Raw genomic sequence first — 15,993 nt, 5'->3', positions numbered from 1 at the left:
ACACACACACACACACACACACACACACACACACACACACACAAACTGAGACCATCCCAATGTCACATCCCATTGAAACACACACACACACTTCCTGCTGTTTTTGACAAAAGAAGGAGGTCAGAGCAGGGACAAAGGCCCTGCTCTGACCTCCTTCTCCTCTCACTTTACCCTGAAAACACACACACACACACACACACACACACACACACACACACACACACAGTAGCATGGGTCATTAACTTATATTTCATCACTTTCATCAGCGTGTGGCTGATTGGCTGTGATTGGTTGCTTGGTTGCTTGGTTGGTTGCTGTGGGCAACTCCAACCCCACTCCACCCCTCCTTTTCCAAAACCCAGGCCCGGCTCAGAACTCGTCTCCTGGCGGGTTTCCCTGCCTGGTTGCCATGGTTACCACTGCAGGCCATTACCGCCATGAATAAGAACATCATCTACCCCCGACCTGAAATAACCCCACTGCAGACACTGAGAGGGAGGGAGAGCTCTTCCTTCTGTTCGCTCTGGCTTGTTTTTCCTGTATTTTTTCCAAGTTCACACTATTTCTCATCTTTTATCCATTTGAGCAAATGAAGTATATTCAAACTCATCTTTAGTGTGGGGACGAATCTGTCACAGTTTGTGAACCTTGGTGCCTTGTGGGGACAAAAACATTCAATTTAATAATGAAATGTAAGTGTGAAGACTTAAGGTTGGGGTAAGTCTCCAGGAAACCAGCGTAAGTCAACGTAATGTCCTCTGAAGTGACAGAAACATGACTGTGTGTTGCAGCCTCAGGGCAGCCTCTGGCCAGATGATGTAGTTTGCACAAAGAGACCGAAACAAAGGAAGAAGTAAAAGACGGCAAAGAGATTTCTCTCCTTTTCTTTATTTTCCTGCTAAACATGCAGGAGGAAATGGTCAGGACTATTTTTTTTAACAATCTAATTAAAAATGTCAGTCTTTCCTCTTACACTTGGCTTTTTTGGCTTCAACAGAAATCGGGAAAATGTGGCAGGAAAACACCCGATCCTGATATTGGACTAGCCTATACTACAGAGCTGTTTAAGAAGTCCAAGACATGTGTTACCTTTAGCAGCAAAATCAAGGTCATCTCTCAAGCCTGTAGAAAGCAAGTCCAAACAACAACCTTTAGGACTAGTCTCCTGCCTGCAGCGGGTCAATCTGGGGCCCATCAGCTTCTGTGTTTACTTAGAGCTTGGATAAGATCGCCAATATTTTACGATGTAGCCAGTGGTGTCATTAATTAATGCAGACATATATTAAAAGTGTTTTCAAACGCTAACCCGAAAGCATCTGTTCCTGACATTTCTTTTCTCCTTTCAACAGGTAGCACATGTTCTTATCCAAATATCGTCAGACCTTAGAGGCCCAGCCCAAGTCAAGTTTCAGGGCTGAAGGTGCAACTTACAGTGTGGATGCAGGGCAGCTCTTTGTTCAGTAACCACGGTAACGAGAGCCGTCCCTCTCCACGGTAACAGGAGCGGATCCTTTCTCTCATGGCCAGGTTGATGTCATGGAGGGTGAACAGACAGAGGACCGTCTCTCTTGGTGGGTTGGAGCGGTTCTTCTGACCCTGAAAATCCACAAAAGAAATTAATTCATTTAAAAATAAATTAGATATTTGCAGGTTTAAGTCCTGGACTGGCCTCTGAGCAAGGCACCCTTCAACAACAAAAAAAAAAACTCAGAAAGTTCAAGCTCAGATCGAAAACATCCAGTCAGAAGAGAGGGCATCAACAGTCACCTACCTGTGAGAAGACGACAAACAGGATGTCGTCGTTTTCAGAAAGGCCGAGCGCTTGTGCCAGCCGCCGCCCTGGTTTTTGCTTGTAGGCGGCCTGGACCAATCGGTACTCTATGCCATCTTTTGTGCAGCCCAGAGGAAACTCTACATATGAGTAGAACTCCGTGTCATCAGAGCACATCCTCACAATCTTAGATGTAAAGAAGTTCTCTCCTCCGGCATCCATCTGAGTCAGCTGTGTGTCCAGCTGCAGCGTCAGGAAGTACACATACGTGCGACTGGAGAAGCCGTAGACGTAGTAGATGTCGAAGGCAGGGTAGAGTGACAGGGTGTCGGATGGGATCTTGATCTGCGAGGAGACAAACTCATCCTGGTAAACCAGAGAGAACATATCGACACTCTCCTCATCAACCACCAGCTTCCTGCTGGACAGCGTGGGGAAATATTCCGACTTTCCATCGATGGCGGCTCCGATGAACAAGTGGCTCTTGGTCTTCTCCAGCATCTTTCTCTTTGGGTCATCCAACCAGTGGTCTTCAACAATCACACCTGCAGAAGAAGGACAAATAGGCAGGATGCGATTAATACTGTGCCTTCCAGAATGTTCAGGACAAAGTCCTAAATTTTGTAGTTTTACAAACACTTTGCATGAACTGTTTGCAGATATATTTTTTTTTTACATAGGCCTCATTTTCACAGCTTTACAATCTACTGTGATGCTGTACAGAGGTCAGTTCTATCAGCGGATAGCCAAAATAAACACATCTTCCTTTAAAACTAATCAGCTACTTTTAGCTTTTTCATAATAGTAATGTAACAGAAAAATATATTGACTTTTATTCTGAAGAACATTTACTGGAACTCCTTCGTTCTCCAGCAACAAAGCTATCAACAATGCAACGCACAAACAACCTCTGGATCAGATGCTAAAGAAAGGACAAGTGTTAGCAGGCAGTGTGAGACCCATTTCCACCAGAAAAGCTCCGGCGGGTCTGATTAGCTCTTTCTTTTCAAGCAGTGTCCCACAGTGGCTGTTCCAGTACTTTAATCAAAGGTCTAACTAATTTCACTCACACCTTTTTTCCCCACTGATTCCCGAGCAGAGAAAATATTCCAGCATTTGTGAATGAACCAAAAATCTGCTTTACAAAGAAATATGTGGGCAAAGTCTAGCTGTCAGTCATCTGTTGTTATGTCCTGACAGTCTTCATTCAGGTTTTTGTTCATGCCAAAAACTGCACATTATAAAAACCTGCAAAATATTTTGACACTTGATTGACGTCTGCAAGTCAAAATGCTTCTCCAGCCTGCACAGAAGTCCAGAGGGAACATTGGAGCGTATTGTTTTTATTTTAGGCATTAAAATGATTACATTGGGACAATGCATCAGTACAAAATCTGCCGAATGTTTATAATTGAGTATTTACAACAAGACAACATGAAAATAAAACTGCTATTCTATAAAATATTGTTTACAAAGAGCATGCATTAGATTCCCTCTGTTGCATTAGCTGCTGATATCACTGTAATCCAATAAAACAAACCTTCAGGGAAAAAGCAGAGACACAGTTTCACAGTGAGAGTAACTGCTGTCAAAGCCATCAGCTACTAGCTAACTTAACTGTAAAAAAAACAAAACAAAAACGTGATTCCTTGAGAAAACCTTTCGAAACAGCAATTAGTTGCTCTAACCACTAGTGGAGAAATATTGTTAACGTGAAGCTAAATGTTGACCAGATCAGCTAGTAGTATTAAATGTAGCACCAAATTAGAAACGATTCTGCAGTTAGCTGAATTCATGCTAGCCTTGGTTAGCGGCTAGCTTTTGTGATTTATCTAAAAACTATTTTAAGAGACCATGTTTTTTTTTCTTGTGCAAATTGATGGATCAGTGAAGCATCATTTATGGAGCTGTGAGTGTTAGCTAGTTGTAATCACAGACTGGCTAAAAGACGCAGCTTTAGGGTCTAAAAACTGTTCAATTTCAATTCAATTTTATTTACACAGCGCCAAATCACAACAGTCGCCTCAAGGCGCTTTATATTGTAAGGTAGACCCTACAATAACACATACAGAGAAAAACCCAACAATCATATGAGCCCCTATGAGCAAGCTCTTTGGCGACAGTGGGAAGGAAAAACTCCCTTTTTACAGGAAGAAACCTCGGGTAGAACCAGGATCATGGAGGGGCGGGGCCATGTCGCAACAAGTTGGGGTGAGAGAAAACTGAAGAAAAAGCAGACCTGCCTTAAACCTGTGTTATTTGTAGTGGGAGTCTGTGGCCATCTGTAACCCTAGTGAACCCTTTCCAGATGACCTTATTGAACCAATCACTAGATTAGGTTGCATCAATTAAAACGTGGACTTCTATTTATAAATTACAGGCTAATTCAGAAAAGATTATCATCCAAGGTTTGCTCACTAGACAACAGCTGATTAACCAGAAGTGGTTATCAAATGAGCAAATGGAGTTTTAAAGTCAGCTTCACCCCTCGGTGACAAAAACGCTCAGCTTACGTCTTCATAGCATGACTTCACTAATCAATGGGTGACATCATGGTGGCTACATCCTTCTTTTCCACTGTCCAGAAGCTAATTCCTTCCAAATGTCTTAAATTGTATTATCTGTCGAGGACTCTCTAACTCCACCCCCTCTTCAGCCTTGCTTACCTGCCATCCCATCAGCCTCTCGGGCTCCAGACAGGTAGTGCTCCTTGCGGTGATGCGGTTCCCCCAGTTTGAAGAGATCCTCCAGCCTGAGGAACTGACAGACGCCCTGCCAGATGGAGCCGCATGCCACCAGTCTGTTTCCAATATAATCCACTAGTAAGAGCTTATTCACGTTATCTGACATCTCCAGTCTGAGGACAGAGGCAGACAGGTAACGCAGACAGGTGAGACAGGTGTAGACATACAGATGTAAGGATATATAGAAATAAATAAGTGAGACAAGAGGGGACAAACCGATGAGCGCAGGACCTGACGCTGGGTGGAGGGTAACAGCTAGCATTGTCCTCCACAGGTCCGGTCATGTGACTCCGCAGCTCCGTCAGATTAGCTGACAGCTTCAGCACTCGGTTCACTGCTCCGACATACACCTCACCTGTACTCTGGTGGACGGTCAGGTGGGTGAGGGAGGTGTCAAAGGCCCGGTACACCACTCTGCCCGATGGCACGGAGGGAGGCGGAGGAGCAGCAGGGGCAGAGAGGATAGGGGAGGAAAAGAGGACAAGGGAGAGGAGAGGGAGGAGGAGCAGAGGAGAGGAACAGGAGAAGACCATGGTGGACACGAAGAGGAAAGGATGAAGGGGCAGAGGAGGAGAGGGGGGAGGAGGAAAAGGAGAGAAGAGCTGGCGGCAGGTCTGGTGAAGAGTCGGCTTCAGTGGGGCATGGCTGCAGGGAGAGAAAGAGGAAAACGCATTCAGAACCAGCTTCAGAATATTCATGCTTTTAAACTTTCTTTAGCGTTGTAGCAATTCACTGATTCACTCTGAGCATTAATGGCTCCATTACAAACAGGTCCTCCTCACAGACAATTCAGCTGCTTTTAAAGGCACCAATGTGACTGAATGCATGAAAAACAATGTGTATATGGTCCGTGTACAAGATAGATAGCAGGAACTTGGATACATGGCAGAGACGAGCACTCAGCATAATGAAACTAACGCAGAAGCGACTCAATCCTTTGAGGTAAACATGCAGGAGGTCCTTTTTCTCTTCCCCCTCAGCTGGGTACATGTTTCTTTCCCACTGTCACAAAGTGATAGTTTATAGACCTCATATGATTTTGGGGGCTTTCTCTCCAATATTGGAGAGTCTTTAAATTAAATATAAAGTACTTTGAGGCGACTGATTTGCCACTGAATTGAACGGCTGCAGTTCCTGTGGTGATCACTTAAGGCTGGCTCAAAAACGTAGAGTCCCGTATCAAATAAAAGCCAACTCTGCAGCAGAAATAAACACGTTTGTAAGGTCATTTTAATTTTTATTAACTTAACCATCTGGACAATGGAGTTAGCTGAGCAGTGTCTTGATTAAAATAAAAGTTTATATAGTATTTAATTTTGACCATGTAATCTTCTAAATTCCTTGAAAGGACGTCACATCCCTAATCTGCATCTCATCCCTGGTCTAATCAGCCTCAGGTGGATCACCTGCAGGAGGATAAATGCTAAAATATGAGAGTCACGCAATGACCACAGGAACATCTATTCTTCACAAGGCCACCTCAAACGCCAAGCAAGGTGTTTCACCAACAATAAACAGAATTATCTTCAAAATTATCCCGGCCTTAGCCTGACAGGGAGCTTTAGAAACCAACAGGCAGTATTATTTACCAGAAACACACACACAGATAGCGAGTGCAGAGATTAGCAGAGTGTGGGAGTGTAATCGAAGCAGATAGAATTATTGATCTGTTTCTGTCTGTCTTCTCACTGAATCTCTCTCATAAGCCTCAGCAGCTCCAGTAACACTAAGCTGGATGGAAACTTCACTCTTATCCTTGCAGCCAGTTCAACTCCGACTGACTGACAGTTCTAATCAACACACACACACACACACACACACACACACACACACACACACACACACACACACACACACGTAAATGCCTCGACAGTTTAATCCTAATCTACAGCGATATTAACACCAAACGCAGGACAAGTTTGGGCTGCAAGTATTGTGTTGAAAAGCCTGCAGCATTTGCGCTCAGCGTGGGTGTCCCAGTGGGAATTGAACCCTCAACTGCAGCACTGCTTTATATCAGCCTCCTGGTTTTCAGCTCAGACGCATTAATCAATACGAGAATACGAGAAACGGCGTGTGGAAACAAAGAGCTGGATTTATTTTATCTGGCTTTCAGGGGTTTCTTCTTCTGCTTTCTCGGTTACATCTGGAGTGTCTTTTTATTCATCTGAATAAGGTTTAACAGTGGAAACGCTCACTGCAGTCTCAACGGGTCAGATTTGGTAATATCTCTTTTTTAAAAGTCACTTTTAACTCGAGTCAGGATTAGTGAGCAGGCCTACAGAGAACACATCTGTTCTGTTCAAAAATGTCTTTGAAGTGATTTAAATAGGAGCTCTTCGGCTCATTTTCAGCTCTGTACTTTCACTCCGGTGACTGCAGCGGAGCAGCTTTGCATGACTCACAGTTCAAAGAAAAAAACAACTGTATTTATCTTATTCTGGGCTTTTATGCAACACTCTTTTCCATCCTTTGTCTAAAGAAATCCATTTAACTGTACAGGGTGGGCCATTTATATGGATACACCGTAACAAAATGGGAATGTTTGGTGATATTAACGTCCGAAGACAATTGAAAGTCTGAAGGCAATTGTCTATGGTGTGAAGATACGAGATGTGCAGCACCTGAAACTACAGATACTGGATGCCTGTGCTGGCATTTCTCCTGCGGTGTTGCTATCAGTGTGTGAAGAGTGGGAGAAGAGGGTTGCATTGACAATCCAACACAATGGGCAGCACATTGAACACATTTTATAAGTGGTCAGAAACTTGTAAATAACTCATGAAAGAATAAAGTTACGTTGAAACCAAGCACACCATTGTTTTTCTTGTGACATTACCAATAAGTTTGATGTGTCACATGGCCCTCTTCCTATTGAAAAAACAAAAGTTGTATCCAAGATGGCCGACTTCTAAATGGCCACCATGGTCACCACCCATCTTGAGGAGTTTGCCCCCTCACATATACTAATGTGCCACAAACAGGACTTTAATATCATCAAACATTCCCATTTTATTACGGTGTATCCATATAAATGGCCCACACTGTACATTAAAACATTAGCTGTTGTGGAAGAGCGTTAAAGCTGCATTCTTCCTAATAGCCAGCAGGGGACGCACCTCTGGTTGCAGAAAGACTTGAGGTTCTACAGACGTTTACAGGGCGTTGCTCTGCAACCTCAGTAAACATATTCTTGATATGTCACGGATTCAGTCACTAGTTTGAAATCTGAATATGCAATATTTTCAATTGTTGACATTATCAGGGTCAGAAAGAAGAACAGAGCAGGATATGCTTATTGGTCAAAACCTGACACGTCATTAGCCAATAAACAGACAGCTTCAAAATGTCACAACAGAACTTCTTGAACCAGGCAGTGACATCAGATGGCTACAGTCATTCTTTAAATACAGTCTATGATTTTTTTCTCTGAAGGCCTGCCTCTCTGAACGCTCTCTTTCTTCTGATTGGCCGAGTGCAGGAAGTCCCCAGAAGTGAGAAAACAGTTCAAATCGAGCACAGATTAATAAATATGGTTAAACAGTCTGTGTGTGTATTTAATCCATTTGACTCTTTCATCGTATTTTAAAAGTGACTAATGTGTGCTGCACTTTGCCCAATTTTGTACATCAATAAAATATGAACTAGTTTAACCAACTAATATTTCTGGTGCTGACAATGTTTACTCATCGTGGTCAACTGATCACACGCGTCTTCACTAATAATACATATTCTAATCCCAGAAATCCCACAGAAGAAGCGGAAACGAATTATTTTACAACTGGGTGGAAATCTGTCTTATTTCAGGTCAGAGAGGTGCTCTGCCTTCACATGAGTGAAATTTTGAAAAACACAGAAACAAAAACGAATTAAAAAACAAACAAACACACTATATACACTGTACAATGGAATATTTAAATAAAAAACGTGTGAAATAAGACTGCCCTGTGGGACCAAATCTCTACAAAACAAATATTTTACACAGTGCGTCCTCGCTGTAATTAACGTATTTCAAATAAATAATAAATCGCTGTTTTCAGACAAAAAAGGGGAAAATGTAGCTTTGAGCCTCTCAGGTGTAAAGAGCTTCTCGTTGTCATCCCTGCTAACGATGTGAGTATTCGTGACTAATTGTCGATTCGAGGAGTTTACAAGACTCCAGGATATGCATGAGGGCTCAACGGTCAATTGAGAGCGTAATGATCAGATTAACAGCAGGTGGTAAATATAGAGTTCTGACATGCAGCATGATGGTGGATCCACTGAGGCTTAAATTTCACTGCAAAATTTGGGAGAAATGAAACGAGTCCCGTGAACAGAAACAATGTGAAGTAAACCTGGAGCTCTTTCTGAGCAGCAAACAAATCACGAGCCGCCCTGTCCTGTTGATTTTACTGTCAACGTGTGAATTAGTTTCAGCAAACGGGGGAGACATGTTGGACTGAGGAGGTCCAGGCGTCTCTCTGCAGCTTCATTAATAAATGAGAAGAAGAAAGAGTCTTTTTTTTAGTGTCATTTAAGAGAGGTCCTCCTGACTGAGCTAAAACAGATCCTCCACACAGCGACTGCACAGCGCCGTGAACAACGGCTTCTAATGAGACAGAAACTGAAGGGAGGGATAATAAAGTTTTCAGCCGGGCAGCGGAGACGTACAGGAAGCCGAGTCCAACAATTAACCCCGTGACACACACACAGAAACACAAAGAGGCAGTGAAAGATCAGCACATTAGTTAATTAGCCCGCTGAGCTGAGGGGGAGACCAGAGAGAGGAGAGGTCGACAGATGGACCAGTGTGTGTGTGTGTGCGTGTGTGTGTGCGTGTGTCTCAGAGTGTGTGACGGACAGCTGGGCAGACAGAGGACACAGATAGAGTTTCTCTAACTGGACTACGATTTCACTGGATCATCCATCACCCTGGAGAACCGGAGGCTGTGACTGAGGACGAGTGATGGGACGACCCCATCAGAGCGAGGACATTTCTGCACCTTAATGGCTTGTTTGATATTTTATACTTGGGTTTTAAAATCACGTTCAGGGTAGAGCTGGCTAAATATGAAGTCCTTTTATCTGGTTGGCCTGAAATCTCACAGAAAAGCCTTCAGCTGATCCAAAACACCACCGTGACAACAGTAACAGGCACATAGGAGATTATATATTTCCCATATTAGCCAGGCAAGAGTTCAGAATTCATCTAAATACATACAAAGTCTTAATGATCAGGACCGGTCACATGTTAAAGATCTCATAGTGCCATGTGATGCTGACAAAGCTCTCAGGATGCTGAGCTGTGATTTCTACAGTTTCTAAAAGTAGAACAGGAGGCAGAACCTTCAGCCTGAAATGATGCTATAAAAATAAAATGGAACTGAACACAAACGAATATGTCACGTTATCAGTCAAGCTGAGAATAAAGTTATAGGTCTTTTAATAACAAAAGGGAAGTGGTGTGAACAAACTTGTTCCCCTTCGGCTGTGGTTGGCCTGTAAAAAAGAGCTGCATTCACTGCTTTTTGTGTTTCTTCTTTAAAAATGCCAAACAAATTTAACTTTGCTTCACAACCAAAAAGCATTTCTGGGTGGCGTCCAACCTGAAACCGGAGAGGTGAACGAACTTTCCGAAGCAAAATGGAGAAGGCGGAGAGTCTGCTGTGCCTTCGCCTGAATTGGCTCAACATAAATAAAACTGAATAAAATGGAATAAATCGATGAGTTTCTTTTCCTTTACGGTGATGCACTTTCACCCTCCCTAAAAGCACAAATACACTCACTGTTTGGCTTAGCTTGAGATAAGATCACAGAAAGAGCGCCTTAGGCCAGCGGGGTCCAGGAGACGTAAAACTGGCCCATGGTGTCACAAAACCCAGGTGTTGGTTGTTTGTTGGCTAAGGCGTCGGTTGCTCTCCCTGCAGCTTCCCTGCAGGTCTCCCTAAATGCAGGAGTCTTAAATAAAGTTAAATTATTCTTCAATAAATCAATGAATATTTGTGTCGAATCGCTGAGATTTTAGCATTTACCAAATTTCTGATGACGATAGTTTCTGCGATCGAGCGGCCTGGTTTAGGTCCGGTGCGTTGGCGGCGAAACACCAGCTGTAACAGTCAGTTTGTTTCAGCAACGATCAATATCAAACGTTTCAGATGTTCTGCTGCCGCTCGGCTCGTCGTCAGGTTGGAGCTGCAGGTCGTCAACATTCATCAGGCTTCATTAATGTTCTGTTGTCAGATCTGAACAGACTACGTGACCTTTGGTTACTCGCAAATTATGAAAGCTAAACTTAATTATCAAAAGGGGGGGGGGGGGCTTCAGAGGATTCATATTTGATAAGTGGATTTGATATTCAGAAGCAGCTCCATTAGGAAACATTTGTATGCAATTACCCACAAAAGGTTAGATTGCTGAGAGAGCAGGAAAGAGACAGAAACCACGAGTTATTGATGACCAAATAAAGTAATCAATCCAAAGCACTATGCTTCAGACAGATCTAGCACAGTCTCCTGAAATTGCCTTTGCGTAGTTTTGCAACACTGTGGCACAGAGAAGTAAGAAACCCCAAACACCACCACACAAGTCAGAGCGTAGCAGCTGTGTATTCTGCCACATTAACACTCATGCTTCATGAGTGGATTTCAATACAGATGCTGCAACTACTTCAGTGTCTCTCTACTCAGTTAATGACTTTAAATGGCCGCCAAAACAGCTTTTAATGTGGTTAAAGCACAAATGTAAATCAATTAGTTTAAATTCGTCAAATAGCAAATATCTTATTCGCCAAGTGACTAATGACATGTAGCCAATGAGCATGCAGCATCTCTGAGCTCTGCCCCAAGGCAATGACCCGAGTTTTCAAAACAAAAGATGGCAAATGGATGATCAAATTATTTTTACATTTTATGAACTTAATGTTAGGTTAGCAGCAAGTAACCTTTCAAAATAAAAGCACAGGGACTATCTAGTCCTTGTGGAGGCGAGTCTTGCCACTTGGCGACCCTCTTAGAGCATTACTGGGGAAATCATACAAGGAGAAGATGTGGCACTCAAAAATCCTGAATCTATGGGAGAATTCTCACATGTTAAATATGGATAAAGACACAACAAGACAGCAAAGCAAGGGGAACATTTTAGCCTGTCGTGCACATGCACAGTAGAGGTTCACAACCTTTCAGGCCCTCTCTGAAAATCATTTAGACTTCAGGGTGAGCTTCTTCTGAATTCTTTTTTTGACTTTGCCCCAAAATAAGATTTTAAAAAGTCCCCCCCCCCGGACGTTGTGTTTCTACATCTCTCAATCTGGTTCACCGATACCGCGCATTGATCTCAGCCTTTCAGGCATCATTCCTGAAATGCATTTCCATACTCCTATTATGAAATTATGCGACCATCTACAGCATCCAAACTGCTGTGTTCGAGTGCTGAATTTAAACGTGTAAACATTGCACTCGGCCCCGCCTCCACCGAACGGGGATAAAACGCTGCCGAGTGCCAGTGCCAGCTGTATCTCAGCGCAGTCGCCCTATCAGGCCTGAAAGTGTCTCAATCTCCCATCTGTTGGCCCGAGTCGCCTCTAAACCATCCAGCTCTCAGCTCTTATCTCTGACCATCTCTGACCACCCTGCATCTCTTGCCACCCAAACGGCCCCTGAAGCCTTTCACACCAGGAAACTGCAGCACAATGCTGCTTTGTTGTGTGTTTATCGGAGCCCACAATTCACACACAGAGCCTCAGTCACAGAGATGAGGGGGTCACACAGGGGGGACGCAGATGGAGGTGATGGATGTGGGCGACAGAAGGGGTGTGTTGGTTTTATAGCTTCTGGTTGGGCCGTGATGAAGCATTTGGGTGGAGTTTGCACTGGATGTCATATAAACTATAAAGATGTCGTTTCAAACTATTAAGTGTTGGTGCAGATAAAGATCACCGGGCTGATTGGGCCTGAGGTTTCACATCCGGGCCGGTTTCTAAGAAGATAAAATCATGCGAGAAGTTTGTGTTCATTAAATCTGTTGGATTTAAATATAGAACAAACGGAGCTACAGTAAAGAAATTAAATAAAAAGACATATTTGGAATAAAAAATGGACGAGATATTTATTGATTTGATTATTTACATGACAAATAAATAACAGAAGCATCCAGTGGATGGATGAAGTCATTATCATGTTGCCCTAACATTTACATTTTATGGTAACATCTTTTAACCTCATTGATTTTATTTTAGACCTTCCCATATAAATCATTTTGCACCTTTAATTTTAAAAGATCCCAGATACATGCTATTGATTATTTAGTATTTCTATCATATTTTTATTGCACATTTTCACAATTTGAAAAAATATGATTTTAAAATTTTCTGATATTTTAATATTGTTACAGATTATCAGTTGGGGTTTTTTTTAGCCTTTTTTCAATAAAACACAAGTTAAACATTACAATAATTATTCCTTGTGATGCTTTCGTGTAGTTTAGGGTTTTTCCCTGTCTCTTTGGGCATTAATGGGCATAATAAAATATTTATAAATGTATCCTAATATAATGACAAACTTATGATAACAGTAGAATAAACTGGTGTCCAGAAGAACAATGTCATGCTGGGACCCCACATGCTGCTTAATCTAGTTTACACAGGAGTCGGCGGCAGAGATCATCTCATCCATTTTCTCTTTTTCCCCCCCCGTTATCCGATTAGGGTAGCATGGGCTTTGGAGCCAATCCCATCTAACATTAGGCCAGAGTCAGGGCGCACCCTGGACTCGGCCCATCACAGAGTAACACAGCCAGCCTTTCACACTTACATCCACACCTCCAGCCAGTTTTACAATAACTAATTAACCAAAACATTCACATGTTTGGACTGTTGGAAACCCGACATGCAGAGAAGCAGAAGTCAGAGATCCAGACAGAGCGGGTGAAATGTTCCTAAACAGATAACATATTGGAACTGTTGTTTTAATATCTATCATGTAAAGAAACAAAGTGGGAGATGAAATCTGTTGATAAGTGCAAGTTAAAATAAATCTCCAGTTAAACAGACGGGAAAGTGAATGGGAGGTCACGTGAAAGTCTGTGTCGTGCTGATGGCTGCTTGTGTGAAGGTCACATCTGTCTAACAGGGAGCCCAATGTTTCTGAATCAGCGAATTCAAGAGCTGCTTTATTACAACTCGACTGAAGCCGTCAGATATGGAGCTGCTATATTAATAACAAGAAGACAAAAACAGATCATATCACACAACTTATTGAGATTAAGCTGAACGTCGGCGTCTATTGTCTAATGAGGACTAAAACTTTCCTAAACACAGGCTGTGAGAAAACATTGAAAACTCTAAAAATCTAAACGGGGTGTTACATAACAGCTGACTACGAAAAAGGCTTTTACTCCAGTCTGCCCTACTTTCTTACCTGTCTGGACCCTAATAAGAACCAAAATCTCCAAAACTTTTTTCATACTGTATTAATTAAGACTTAAAATCAATGACTGAACCCATAAACACATCAGGAGAGCGTTGACTGAGGTCACAGATCAAGTAAACAGCAGGGCCGTTTTCCCATAGACCTCTATACAATCTGACCTTTTTGCAGCCAGATGAATCGCCCCCTGCTGGCCGTTAGAAGGAATGCATGCTTAAGGCACTTTTACATTGTCTCCTCTTTTCAGACCTGGAATCTCTTATGTACAGTGTATGGATAAAACCGGTCGGGTCAGAGGGTGAACTGAGGGGATGCAGAGAGGGCCACACTAACATAGACAAGCTTTTTATGTTTTTAACACTATGAGTCATGCAAAGATGATCCCCGGAGTAATAACAGAGAGCTGAAAATGAGCCCAAGAGGACTCCTGTCCATTTGAGGGTGGTTTACAGTCTAAACATTGCTTCATGAAAACCAAATATTCCTTATAAATCTGCAGGAGATAAACAGAAGCTGCAGTGATGCTGAGAGGATACCGTATCATCGAGGCTGAGATCACAGTAGGCAGGTGGAAGCAACGGCAACATCGGAGACGATTTGAAGGTGATGCCAAAAAAATAACTGCACCCCACCCCAACGCACCACGACATTCAACTGTTGAAGCTGGTAAAAGCGGCTGCTTTCAGTTTGCTTCTCGTACACAGATTTATGCAATGAGTGTTTTTATTGAAGTCGATTCAAATGTGTTTTACAACCTATAAGCTGCTGCTAAGTATGATTTTCCCTGTAAACAGACAGTTAATCTTTTATGTTGGTATAACAACAGCTGATCTAATTTAGTCTGATTGTTGTGTCACTTCCTGTAATTACATAAACACAGTGAGCCGCAAACCACCGAGTACGCTAATACGTCCGCTTTAATTTCACTGCATCTTCCTCTCAGCCGGCCCCTATAATTACAAACCACTGTAAACCGTCTGACTGTGCTAATAACAGCTAACACGCTAACACGGCGTCCTGAGAGTCCCACGGCGTGATCGCTTCACTGTCCGTCTGGAAATCAGAGCTTCTTCCTGCTGCTGGCTGGAGGTAAATAAGAAAGAGCCTCTGTGGGGAGGGAGAGGAAGGCTCTGCTTCACCAGACCGAGCTGCTAATTACACACTGGAGCTCCCGCCACAATAGACACTGTTCGTTAAACATACGAGAGAGAAGCGGGGGAATTTACCGGGAAAGAGGAGACGGCAGAAGGGGCTTTTGAATCTCTTTTGTAGCACTAGTTTTGGCTTATTTCTATCTGATCTTATATTTAATGCTAAAGAGTTTCACCTGAAGCATCACAGGTCCATGAATATCTTTGTCTTAAAGTCTAAAATACAACTAATTAACAAATCCATGAATCTCTTAATTTTCTTCAGTTGATATTGTTGGTTTATTTGGGTCTCCTCCTGGCTAGATACCAGCATGTCCAGGGCTCACACAGTGTATGAAAACTTGACTATGAGCAGCAGTGGAGTTTACAATGATAAGGGAAAAAAAACCTACACAGAAAAATCCAAGATTTAAAAGGAAATTAAAAACTAAAAACATAAATCAGTGCACACATCATGCAACGCTCTGCAGCTCTGGGTGCTGAAGCCTGAGGCCTGACCCTCCAGAGGAAGCTCATTCCAGCAGCTCATATCCTCGATCTACTTCGGTTGGTCACTGCGTACAGCTCGTGAGGAACGTCGACCAGTCAGTAAATTAAAACTGTTGTTTATTACCCGTAAACGAGCCTGCTGTAGGTCAGAAGGTCAAACGGGTCATTCGCCAACCTGAATTTTGGTGGTTTGAACTCCAAAGTGTCCTTCACAACGATACTGGATCATAAAATGGTTCCATTGTATTCTTAACATGACAGTTAAAACTTAAGACTAATAAAACAAAATTAAAATTGTTTAATCAATAATGGTAAATTATGTTGATGTATATCATAATCGTTTGACAGAAGGTAAAATCTCTCTATTCGGTTTACCGCTGCAATCATTTAGCCGGTGTTAGCCAATCAGCTGCCAGCATTTTCATGATAAATGT

The 15,993-nt window shown here is 42.6% G+C and overlaps 1 protein-coding gene across 1 annotated transcript in view; it reads right to left on the bottom strand.

The window, feature by feature from the left end:
* The window catches only part of plxna3 (plexin A3), a 144,981-nt gene that overhangs the window by 108,040 nt on the left and 20,948 nt on the right, over positions 1 to 15,993 (bottom strand). Inside the window, exons 2-5 of the mRNA XM_042224441.1 lie at positions 4,732 to 5,160; positions 4,438 to 4,628; positions 1,772 to 2,316; positions 1,432 to 1,596 (exon numbers count right to left, since the gene is read on the bottom strand). Coding sequence (XP_042080375.1) covers positions 1,432 to 1,596; positions 1,772 to 2,316; positions 4,438 to 4,628; positions 4,732 to 5,048 — 1,218 coding nt within the window. The 5' untranslated portion in view covers positions 5,049 to 5,160. The remainder of the gene's footprint in view (positions 1 to 1,431; positions 1,597 to 1,771; positions 2,317 to 4,437; positions 4,629 to 4,731; positions 5,161 to 15,993) is intronic.

The sequence above is a fragment of the Haplochromis burtoni genome, unplaced genomic scaffold (genome assembly GCF_018398535.1).
Source record: "Haplochromis burtoni strain Fernald_Lab_line unplaced genomic scaffold, NCSU_Asbu1 Contig_138, whole genome shotgun sequence".
Lineage (NCBI taxonomy): Eukaryota > Metazoa > Chordata > Actinopteri > Cichliformes > Cichlidae > Haplochromis > Haplochromis burtoni.
This window is presented reverse-complemented; position numbering and strand designations above follow the sequence as displayed.